The sequence below is a fragment of the Poecilia formosa genome, unplaced genomic scaffold (genome assembly GCF_000485575.1).
Source record: "Poecilia formosa unplaced genomic scaffold, Poecilia_formosa-5.1.2 Scaffold11, whole genome shotgun sequence".
Taxonomy (NCBI): Eukaryota; Metazoa; Chordata; class Actinopteri; order Cyprinodontiformes; family Poeciliidae; genus Poecilia; species Poecilia formosa.
This window is the reverse complement of record NW_006799950.1, coordinates 488512-500243: the sequence shown is the minus strand read 5'-3', so window position 1 is coordinate 500243 and position 11732 is coordinate 488512. Positions and strand designations below refer to the sequence as shown.

Below are 11732 nucleotides of genomic sequence, written 5' to 3'. Positions count from 1 at the left end.
GCCAATCGCATCTGGACTGCTGATAGTGGGCGGGACTTCCTGGCAACTTTAGCATTGCGGCCTCTGTTGAAGGGCACTTGTCTCAATCAGCTAGCTCAGGGGTCGTGTGTTAAAGGTAAGCTACGACACGTTTATGCTTTAGTTAGTTGATCCTTTTTGGTTTCAACACGTGAAAAGAACAAACATGTCTTTGTAACTCCTTTGTTTTGACGGAACGGTCTGGTAACGTTCGTGAATGTCTACTTAGCTTGGAAGCTAACTCTGAAAGCTAACAGTGACTTCACAGTGTGTTAACTTGTTTTTCTGTTTAGTTACATTAATTCTTAGTTAATAAGTATAGGGTTACTCTGACCGGTATCTTACGATGACAAGTATTAGATTAGAATACGACCTAATTAATATTGCAGTATTTTTGCATTTCAGTGAAGACGTCAAACCTTACTTAGTTAAATCTGCTTCAATTTTCAAACAGTTTATTTATTTTTACTAAAATACTAAGTGTTTTAGATTTTTCCATGTCTTTCCGTTAGCTTGACGTTGGATGATTTAAAACAACAAAACTGCTTGAAATATTAGCAGCAATGACTGTACTTGCATGAAACCTGCTGTAATCGGTTATACAGAAATTGGATTCTCCCTTAACAAATCAGAATTTATTTTTAAGAAAGATTAGCAATAGCACTGAGTTAAACTATAGAAACTTGCCAACGTTTAAACATTGGCAAGTAGGGGTGGTGGATGTTGAGTTAAATTTTTATCACGATAGTTTTTTTGGTATTATTGTGATCAGAATAAGTGATTTATGTATATATATTTTTAAAAACTATCTTTTACCTCTGCAGTATTTTGTGTAACTGGCTGTGACTGCACTGCACAGGAATCACAATCACCGGTTACATAAAGAAAATTGACTTTTATTATTAAAATGCAAAATGTAACTATTTATATTTAAAAATGTATTGATCCTCTCATAGAAGACATGGAAACACTGGAGAAATTTGTTAAATAACAATTCCAAAAATACTGTCAATTTTTTATTTATTTTTTAAAAATATCATTCATCATAAACTAGCATCGGTAATTGATTGTGCTGTTATATTGGCTCTTATGTTTGTGGCAGGACCATACTTTTAGCCAGAATGGCAGGACACGACGCGGGGAATCAGCACCAGTTCACTGGACTTGCCAAACACTTCAATTCATACACAATCGTCGGAAGGAGGAACGTAAGTTCTGTTGATGTTTAACCCTAAAGTTTGAATTGAAGCTTCAAGATTTTACATGTGCAAACTGCTCTAGCAGCACCAAAAATAATTTGAACACAAGTAGTTCTTTGAACAGGATGACTCACAAAGCAAGAATCAAACCGGAACGACGCATGTTTTATTGTAAAGTTAAAATTAGTACTTGTTTTAATACTTCCGCCTTTGTTTTTTTATTTTTTAGTGTGTTTTGGCCACTTACGCCAGCCTTGCAGCCATCTTCCTTTTCTTCAAATTGAAGCCCAAGAAAAAACCTGCCGTCACAGAGAAGTAGTTATGTAAGTATATTCAGCTATTTCTATGCTGCAAGCTATTTTCAGTTCCGATTATTTATAGCAGATGGTTTTCTCGACAGGTTTTCGTTTGATCTTCATTTCTAACTGCTTGGAGTGGAAAGAGAGAGAGAGAGCAGCTGGACATGCTTGTAATAAAATATGTCTATTTGGTTTCCTTGTGTAAACAATAAAGAAAATGTACGCTCTGGACATAGAAAACACTTTGTTTTTATTTACAATGTGCATCAGTATAAAAGAATATGTTACAAAGATGAAAGCCATGTTTTGAGGTAAACTGTGAAGTCATGGCAGTGATTTATTAAAAAAAAAAAAAAAAAAAAGGGGTCAATGAGGCAGTTTACAACTGCAACAGTTAGCTTTGTTCTGGGAACCTGATTGGTCAACCGGTTACTACTTCAGTCTGTTAGCCAGAAAAACTGATGACGTTTATTTGTACAGCTCAGAGGTTAGTGATGTGCATCATGTCAAGCTTTAAATGATTTCTCCTCCCTCCCCGATGGTCCAATGCTGTTATGGATTATAAGCTCCTGCGGCCAGAAGCAGGTTCCTCCGTGTGAAGTGAAGGTGAACTACAGGCGTCGATTTGGTCATGTAGGTCCCCAGCAGAAGCTCCTGGGAGTTATCCTGCAGGTGGATGTGTCCCGTAGCCGCAGTGAAGTCATCCGTTTCTAAATCGTCAAATGCTTTCGTCGCATCCCACAGGCGAACCGTGTTGTCCATAGAACCTAGAACGGCCGAAACGATGATCACTAATTAAAGCCTTTGTTGCTTTTATTTAGCCGATTTAAATGGTGCAGTGAGATGTTGAGCACCCACCGGAGCCGAGGATCTCTCCATCCCTGCTGAATCTGAGGGAGTAGATGCACTCTGTGTGACCCTTGAGCTCTCCGACCATCAGTCCGTGACCGATGTCCCACAGGAGGACTCTGCCATCAGTGGCTCCCGAGGCCAAAAACTTCCCATTAGGAGAGAACGCCAACGCGTGGATGGGACCCTGGTGGATTGAGAGGAGAAAAAAAAAGTCCAGAAGCTGTGGTTTCTTATTTGTATCGCTAACAGGACCTCATGTTCGTGTTAACTTAAGCTCAAAAAGAAATTGAGGTCAGAAAGAGTGAAAAGTCTCATTTTATTTCTGATGCATTTCTCTTTTTTTTTCTTTAAAAAGACCAATTTACAGAACTATTAATTGAAGTTACTATTTTAGCAAACATGAGCCATCATTGCTTTCTGTTTTCAACATAAGCAATAAGATCATATTAAAATTTTTTGGTTTTTCTGTAAAACTGCATTTCCATCCTTAATCTCCTCCAGACCGTCATAGCATGAGAATCCTTCCCATTTCTTGCAAATGCCGAGCTGAAAAATGGCAGCTGCCTGTTCCTGTGAAATCTCACCTTGTGACCGGTGAAAATACGGACACAGTTTCCGGTGAGGACGTCCCACAGACGGATGGTGCGGTCAGACGAGCCTGTGGCCACGTAATTTGCGTTGGGGTGGAAGCGAGTGCAAGTGACGTCGGCCAGGTGACCGGCGAATATCCGCAGCGGCTGGTGGTGATCAGTCGCCCACAAGCTGCAGGAGAGAGAGAGAGCGCAAAGGAACAAGTCTCTACATTGAGCTGCGACATGTGGCTTTCCTCTACAGACACACAGAACTGCAGGTGTGTTGAAAGCGTTTCTTACCGGGCGACCCGGTCGTGCCCCCCGGAGATGAAATAATATCCGTAAGGCGAGAACTGCGTGTCCCACACTGGGTAGTTGTGGCCTTTGTATCCCACCAGACAGGTGAAGGTCAGGAGGCTCCACAACCTGACCGTGCCGTCTTCAGAGCATGACAGCAAGTAGTTTCTGAAAAGGTGAAATGGTCAGAAATCTTTCTGTCCTTCAAAATAAAATAAAAAACTCAAAACAAAATGTTCACTTATTTTTATTTTACGACACAATATTAACATTTTTACTGCTAAAATTCAAGCCTGTACCTCAATGAAGAGCAAAAATATAACATTGGGGACTGGACAGAATCAACATAATCAAACATGGCAACTACTAAGATGCTTTTTTATATGAACCAATCAATCAATCAATATATGAATGTACCTGCTGTGCAAAAGTCCTGATTCTTCCCTTATCTCTCTACATTTCACTTTATGTGAACAAAGAGTTTATTGTAATCGTTTAAAGTTGTTTTGATCAATGTTTCTTCAATCTTTCTGAACTTACTCCAGTTTGCCTTTGGACTTTAGATGCTTGCCAAACACTTTCTATCCACTGACTGATGATTTTTAGAGGAAATAAATTTTTTTCTTAAGTCACAGCTAAATCTAAGCTATACTTAGGTAATTTTCAGTTGAGCATATTCTTCTCATGAGGTTTTATTCTGGTCAAGTTGATCAAAACTGTACCTGTCTGGGCTGAAGCTGATGCCATACACCGGTCCGCTGTGTCCATAGAGGCACTTTGACTCACTGGCCGTCTTATCGTCCATAATCCTCTCAAGAACATCATCTGACTCTTTGTCAATCAGATTCAAATCTTAAAGAGGGAAAACACACATATAAAAGTAAAGTTTTATTTTGAAACTATGTCACAATATACAGGGTTCACACATTTTTTTTCCACAATAAACTTCAAACACTTTCAAGGTAAGTTTTTAAACTTTTTCAGCACCACACTTTGTAGATACAAACACTGCAAATTAGCTAGAAGAAATTATTGTTTCAATTCACTATTATATGATATTACTTATTATTACTGTTAATGATAATGTCTTGTGATAGTTTGTTTCTTCTGTAAAATGTAGAATACTAAAATATAACATTTTATATTTTGAAGACTTCGTCACACACACCCTATACACCCGATTAGTCTAAGAACAAAACACTAATTTATTTTTAAAAAGTATAACATATAAAACAACATTTATTTCAATAACATAGCAGTAAATCCCTGAGACATTAGGAATAATAAATATTAATTTCATTGAAACAGTCCAAATAAATCATGTTAAGGTAAATTGGCTTCCCGCTCAAATTAAATGCTAAACATAATATACAAAGAAAGTTACAGAAAATGTTTTAAAACGCTAAGTTTTCTATTTAACAAATAGAAATTACTTTGGTAATTTTATCTAACCTAAAACAAGAAAAGTTTCGACTGATTTAACTTCAGACAGTGAGAAAAAAAAATCTGTCTTTTATTAGGTGTGTAAAAATATCTGGTTTCAACTATAAATAACGTTTTTCAAATTAGGCTCTTAATCAAGCAGTAGATTGCGCTTTATCTTGCACACTGCAAGTGTCCTTGCAGTGTGCAAGGACACTTTCAAGGTCCTTACACAGAAATCAAGCACTTTATAAACCTTGAAAACACATAATTTTAATTGAAAACACTGTACAAAGTTTGTCGTTAAAGCCCTCATCGCTGATTGCGGCAGGTCTTACCTGCGGCGGTCTTGACCTTGCGGAGCTTCTTCGGCGTGACGCTCCACACCCGTACCGTGGAGTCAGCGAAGCCCCCTGCGATCAGACTGGAGTCGTCCGTTACGTCAACCGCAGTTAGACCCTGAAGGGGCGACGTGACAAAAAAATAAAAAAAAATAAAAAATTTAAATCTGATTGCTACCAACTGGTTCGTCCCGACAACTCCCATGAAGTGCAAACAGAGTCCGCAGGTCATTTGAGGTCATTTGCCTGGTATGCGTTGAGAAAGGTGTAGAAGCAGATGGAGGGCAGGTTGTCAGGTCCCAAACGAATTCTCTTGGTGGACTCCTTCATGTACATGATCTTGTCCAGCTTGTCTGAGTCTTTTAGTTCTGGTAGAGGTATTCTAAAAAAAAAAAAAAAAAAAAAACGTCAACCACTGAGAAACAAATCCTGAATGAGAATCTGCTGGACTGTTCAAAAGTATCAACATCCAGTGAACTTTTTCCATATTTTTCATGCTACAACAACATTTCAATGAATAAGGTTTTGTCCTTTCTTAATAAAATATCTCAGCAGAACTAAATAACATGACATTTCTCTCATACATAAATATCCATGTTGTTCACAGAAATTCGTTATTATATAGGGAGGATACAATGTGAGAGTCTAGAGGCATGAATTAGGAATGCACACATGGTTGTACCTGGTCTGTGAAGGAGCGTTTGGATCCTGCTTCTTGCTTTTGGAGCCGGTGCTGTCCTTTTTGGGCTTTTTCTTCTTGGGTTTACCTTCCTCGTTCTCTGCTTCCTCATCCTCATCATCAAGGGGAAGCTCGATTTCTGGCTCCTTCAGCAGGCCATAGTAAACCTACACAAATTAAAAAAAAAGAAAAAAAAAACCAGACAAGTTAAAAAAAAAAAAGTATGAGAGAAAGGTATAAAACAAAAATATAATTTAATTATCCAACCTTGGCCTTATTTGCTTCTCGTTTGGCCTCTCCAGCCAAGCTGCCGGACATGGCGTCGATCTGGCTCTTGCTGCGCGGCATGCCATCGAAGATGTCGATGTAGAGGTGCTCTTGGATGATATTCCATATCTGGTTGTTCTGGCGCTCCTGCAGGTGCCTCTTCAGCAGCTGGTAGGAGTCGCGGGAGATGCGCAAAACGAACTTGCTGGTGCGGAAATCCAGCAGCGTCTCGTTCCCTCTCATGTGCTCCTTCTTCGTAAGGCTTGACAAAATGCGTAGGTCCTCTTCATAGTAGCACTCCTGGTCCCCGCTGAACCTAAAAACGGTGAGGGGGGAAAAAAAGGAGAAAATAAATACGATGGGATGATGGGGATTATCAGACTAAAATATCCTGAAGACACTCACTTTTCAAAGAAGGCCTTAGCCTCGCCTTCATGATTGTTGTAGACCAGTTCCAGGTACATGTGGACAAACAGAGGGTAGAAGACCTGAGACAGTTCTGCTCTGTGGCAGTCCAGAACCGACTCGATGAACTTCTTCAGACCGCTGTAGTAAACTTCATATAGAGCTGGGTCTCCCTGCTGGCTGTAGGCTGACAGAACCACGTTGACGTCTGGCTGATCCTCCCCAGCTGCTGACAGAAACAGATTTTCCATCGTTGGTAGATTGAACTCATCTAGGCAAAGCTTCTGGCTTCTAAAAACTTAAATGTGACTTCAGGGTTTCCACGCACTTTAATATCAAAATTGGGATTTTGTGAGTTTTCAGTTCAGATTTTAAAGCAAGAATACTAAAGTTTAACATGAATCTACTGCATGCACGTTTTAGACAATGGGATAGGAGAAAATACGACTGCATATGGAAATATGTTTTCCACTCTGTTTTCTGTTTTTGAAGCATTTCAAAATTGGAAAACATTTAACTCAAATTCCAAACTTTTACAGGCATTTGCCCGTAACCGGGGAAAATGATGCAAAATGCTTCAGAAACTGTATAACATTACAGAACACAACAAGTTCATCTATATATTCAAAGGGTGTCAAACACATTTTCATTGTGGGTCATATCAAGATCATGAAAGTCCTCAGAGGGCCGATTTGTGACAAAATATATTAATAAAACTACCTATTAAAACAGGTAAAATGTTAAGAAATAGATGTCTTCTTTCAATGAGTACTTGTTGAAATTAAATAATGTAGAACATAATTTCAAACTGATGAAATTTGACAGTATACAACTAAAAACTGCTTTGATTTGATTGACACAGTAATATTTCAGCACACACCTGCTATCTTGAAGGTTGTTTTTATGTATCCTTCCAGAATCTAGAGGGCCGCACAAAAACCTATGGAGGGCCAGATTTGGCCCGCCGGCCTTGAGTGTAACACATGTGATACATTCTATCAATTTTCTGTGGAAAAAAGTAAAACTAACAGCGCAAAACTCAATATGTTGGGCATATCTGTGTGAATGTTTGACTTTACAATATTGGCCCGGTTCGATTACAATCTCTAGATGTATTACTAAACAGATTAACTTGCTGTTGCTTCTAAATTAACACCAGAGATATTTTCACCCCGTTTCCACACACTTAACATGAGTTGGAGTGAACTGTACCTTTGGTTGGCGCCTTAGCTCCGCCGGGAGCAGAGACGGTCACCCGGCTGAGCAAAGCGCTCGCATCCCCACCGTCTACGTCCGCACCACTTCCCAGCCCAGAACCGGCGGAGTCAGCCCCCTTTGGATCCAGAGCCTCCTCCGGCAATCCCGCCTCGCGACGCAGAATTTCCGCGGACTCTGACAGTTTGTTCTTTCTGAGGAACTGCAGCACAGCCAGCAGGGTCTGCTGGTCCTCAGGGGCTCCCGCCGCCGGCTTGTTGTTTCCAGCCGCAGCGCTGGAGCCGGGGGACGCAGAGAGCACTCCCGCGTCGTTGGCGTGATTATTTCCGAAGCCATCGGTCGCTGGTTCTGTTTTAATGTCGGCTTCGTCTTTCGCGTCGACTATACTACCCTGTACGGCCGCCATTTTCAGAATGAAATGCGCATGCGCGAGATTGAAAAACGGAAACCGCCAATTGCATGACGTCGAGTCACCTGATTGGTTTAAGAGCATGTCAGTCAAATTTGAAGCGTCTAATTAAGTCCCGCCCCTTTCTCTCAAGATTCAACTCTGGTTTCACAGCTGTGGGACTAGTACCACTGGTTTCTGCTTAGTGGTACTCTGAGGAAGGATATTGTTGGCACAATCTTTTGCAAGTTGGACACAAACAAACTGTCATGTATGCCTACTTAGCGTGATGTTTATTTTAACTAACTTGAACCAGAATTTGCTGCTTGTGGCAGCAGCATGTTACTTTTGATTTGTTCATTTCATAGAATTTTGTTCATAATCTTATTGGATGAGGGGATGCATGTTTGGATAGTTATTCCCTGTAGTTTTGAATGCTGTGCATAAAAGGATTTTTACTCATGCTTTTTTTTTTCACTTTCAGAGAGTTGCTATGATGTGTGACCGCGGCCACAAAGTATTGTTTTCGAGGAGTGCCTTATTAACATCTCCAAAGCCCAAATAAAACCTGAACTGCAACCCCAAATTCCAATGGAGTTGAAAAGAAGGCTTTGTGGATGCAGAGCATGACCAAACAACAAAGAGGAGAAGAAGGAAGGTCAAGCAATCTCTTCCATTGGTCACAATGGGCAACGATCATATCCCAGACTCCATCATCCCTCTACCTGATGTTCTAACTATACAGAAAGACAGGGATTTAAAAAGGAGTGGAAAAAGCCAATGAGGCGGATTGGCAGTGCTTGCTCACAATGTTCTGCAGTGGAAATGAGTTTTGCAGTAGTTGATCTCAGCCCCTTAGTTCCAGTAAAAATGATTCTTCAGCAGACAAAGACATTTTGGGCAATTCGACTGAGGTTAAACGTTTTTCAACTTCCTAAAAACAGTCTTGATTGTTTCTATCCTATAAAACCAATCTCTTTTTTTTTTTTTGCTAACTTTCAGCTGATTACTTTAAGTGTATCCTGCTGTACCTTTATGCTTAGTATCAGTATTAGATGTGTGCTTTTTTTTTTACCAGCAGGGGGCACTCTTTACTCACACGACCAACTCACTCTCAGGTATGTCAAGATTTAAAAAGAAAGAAAAAAAAGAAATATTTTCCCCCATTAAAACTGTTGAATTACATTTTTATCTACAGTCACAGTGAATAAATAACAGCATAGAATTGGTAAATTTTGTTTAAAGGTATTCCCTGATAGCTGTAAATTATAGTGACGTCAGGCCGCCAGGGGTAACCTGACAGTTAATTTCTCCAGGTGATTAGTAAAATTACATAAACATAATTTATTATTCTAATTATAATTTATTATCGTGAAACACAATTTTGTGCAGCAAAAAGAAAACAGAAATACTAGAGTCTCATTTGAGTAACAGTTTTGCATAACAAATTACCTTCAAACCTATTGATGACTAATTATGAACCGAAATAAGACCTCTATTCAAAGATTATTGCGGACCGTTTTATTAACAGGGGCGTTTGATGTTGGTGTAGTCTAGGAAACATGGAGGAGGCAGGCAGGAGACTCCCTGAGGCAGAACTAATTCAAGGACACTGAGTTTCTAGATTTTGGTTTATGAACAGATTCAAAAAGAACAAAATGACAAAATTAGATCCAGTTTAGACACATAAGATGGCAAGGTCATAATTCTCATCTTTAGGTTACAATGGTTTTCTACAACTACCCTTATCTTTTCCTTTTACAACACATTATTATCTTAAGAGCTAATTTATACCCATGTCCTTTACAGCTTTAAAATCCTATTTTCAATATGTTCACCTTGAAACACTTTGAGGCAAAAAGCATGCAGAAAAATTCATTGCTTTTCACTTTGCATTCTGCTGAAGCAGGGTGAGGGGGGGCGGATTTTCGCTCCTGCACAGAACAACCACCATACCTGCCTCAGTAAACATGCCGAACATGCTGTCAGACGTGTGACGCTGACGAGGCAGGTCTTAGGTCAGCCAGGTTTTCATTTCAGTGAAGCTGTCACGTGGGGAAATCAAAACAGACTGATGTTTTGGTTTTATTTGACTTTTTTTCTTTTGTTTTAACCATCCTAAGTCGTGGCCCCTTCCAAACCTGGACTCCATGAAGGTGACGCCCCAGCAGCTCTGTGATGAGGGCTGGGACAGAAGGCACAGATGCGGCAGGATGTTGTGTAACACTGCGGCGGCGCTGCTCCATGTGGAGGAGAGCCGGGTGGGGGGATGGGGTGCACTAGTTTGTGGGTGTAGTGTGTGAGACAACATGAGCAGCTCAGGGCGTGGTCAGCTTTTCTCCGATTGTTGTAAAACTGCTCATAACGTTTGTTTGGGGGAGGGCAGGGGGGAGGGGGGACGAAATCTGACTTACAGTCAGTGAAGGTTCTCCCTGCCTGGTCGGCTGTGAAAAATACCCAACATTTATTCCTGCTTCAGGTGAGCAATGATGTAGTTTAGTGTTAAAAAAACAAAACAACAACTTAAATGGAAATGCAACACAGTAAAGACACCAGAAGCAACCTGCTGACATCTCATCCTTTCTGATGATGATTGGATTAGACAGCAATTAGTTCACAAACAACTTGTTTACTGACTGAAGTGAAATGAGTGGATAAAAATATACTTCTGCTCTCCAGCAATGGCAGATGCAGACACATTAACAGCCTTGGTAAAGATGTGCAAAAAGTTTTAAAGTAAATGAAGATTTTGTTGCAGTAGTATAAACTCACTAACTTTGCCCCCTACCCCCAAATAATCCAACATTTGAATATACTGTATTTATATTGGGTGGGGAAAAATAATCTACAAATAAATAATTGCTATTCACCAAGTCATTCTTGTAGCCTCAGCTGTGAGTAATCTTTTTTTTTTACCAGTTTGGCAACACGTAGTTTCTCCAGCAGTATTTTTTACAGTGTTGGAGGATTTCGGAGAGAGTGATCTGGGACGTATTATTCTTGAAAATATTTTTATTTTCCCTTCTCCTTTAAATTGCCAGCCAGTTGTTTGAACACACACCTTTTTGTTCTTTGAGTCCTAAAGCTGATCCTAATTAGCTTTAAGGCTCATTTGAGCTCATTCCACTGTTCTCAAGACAAGCTGGTTCTTAAATATACATCCTCTGCACTTTTCTGCTGGTTTTTGTTTTTCCTGTAGATCATTCTGTCATTTTTATGAATAAAAAAGCGTGAAGAAAAACATTCTTATTTAAATAAAACAGCTATTATTTTTTGATAATCAGGTGGTACCTGGACTTGATTTTGATCTAAGTTATTCACTTTCACTTATTATTCGAAGCCTTTTGCTGCATAAAAGTTGTTGATCAGATATGTAAATATAGTTTTTTTTCTAAAACCATTCTGCTTTCCCCACCCATTTATTTATTTATTTATTTATTTTTTACTTCACAGGTCACCTTCAAGCCACACCCTGACTGCCGGTACACCAGGAGAGTCCCAATGCTGTGATAAAACCAATGCGAGAAACATAAATGAGGAGAAGAGGTGATATATTTTCAGATCTACTTCTTCTCGGATGTTCAAGCTCCACTTATCCAACCTTATGTCTTCTGCTGCTTTTTATTTATCGAGTTCATGCAAAGCTGCTCCAGCACGTCTCATAGTGATAATGAAATGGGTGAGGGTTGAGAAAAGAGACGCATGTTCAGTCCCATCCCTTCTTTCACACCTCGGAGATGATTGGCTTGGATTTTCTGTGTGTGTGTGTGTGTGTGTG

General features: G+C 39.8%; 2 protein-coding genes across 3 annotated transcripts; one reads left to right on the top strand and one right to left on the bottom strand.

The window, feature by feature from the left end:
* Window positions 1-24: 24 nt before the first annotated feature.
* Window positions 25-1747, top strand: atp5md (ATP synthase membrane subunit k). Its single transcript, XM_007543183.2, has 4 exons — window positions 25-115; window positions 1121-1226; window positions 1447-1540; window positions 1618-1747. Exons 2-3 carry the CDS (start codon window positions 1140-1142, stop codon window positions 1534-1536), a joined length of 177 nt encoding a protein of 58 aa, XP_007543245.1. The 5' UTR covers window positions 25-115; window positions 1121-1139; the 3' UTR covers window positions 1537-1540; window positions 1618-1747.
* Window positions 1748-1749: 2 nt separating this feature from the next.
* On the bottom strand, window positions 1750-7989 carry taf5 (TAF5 RNA polymerase II, TATA box binding protein (TBP)-associated factor). 2 transcript variants are annotated; one of them, XM_016666255.1, is made up of 11 exons: window positions 7564-7989; window positions 6352-6580; window positions 5947-6262; window positions 5683-5846; window positions 5247-5382; window positions 4998-5118; window positions 3960-4089; window positions 3241-3405; window positions 2953-3130; window positions 2375-2552; window positions 1750-2283 (listed from the first exon to the last, which is right to left on the bottom strand). In XM_016666255.1, exons 1-11 carry the CDS (start codon window positions 7970-7972, stop codon window positions 2069-2071), a joined length of 2241 nt encoding a protein of 746 aa, XP_016521741.1. In that variant the 5' UTR covers window positions 7973-7989; the 3' UTR covers window positions 1750-2068. The 2 variants fall into 2 exon arrangements, with proteins under 2 accessions (XP_016521741.1, XP_007543235.1); XM_007543173.2 differs by having other exon boundaries at window positions 6352-6577.
* Between the last annotated feature and the right edge of the window lie 3743 nt (window positions 7990-11732).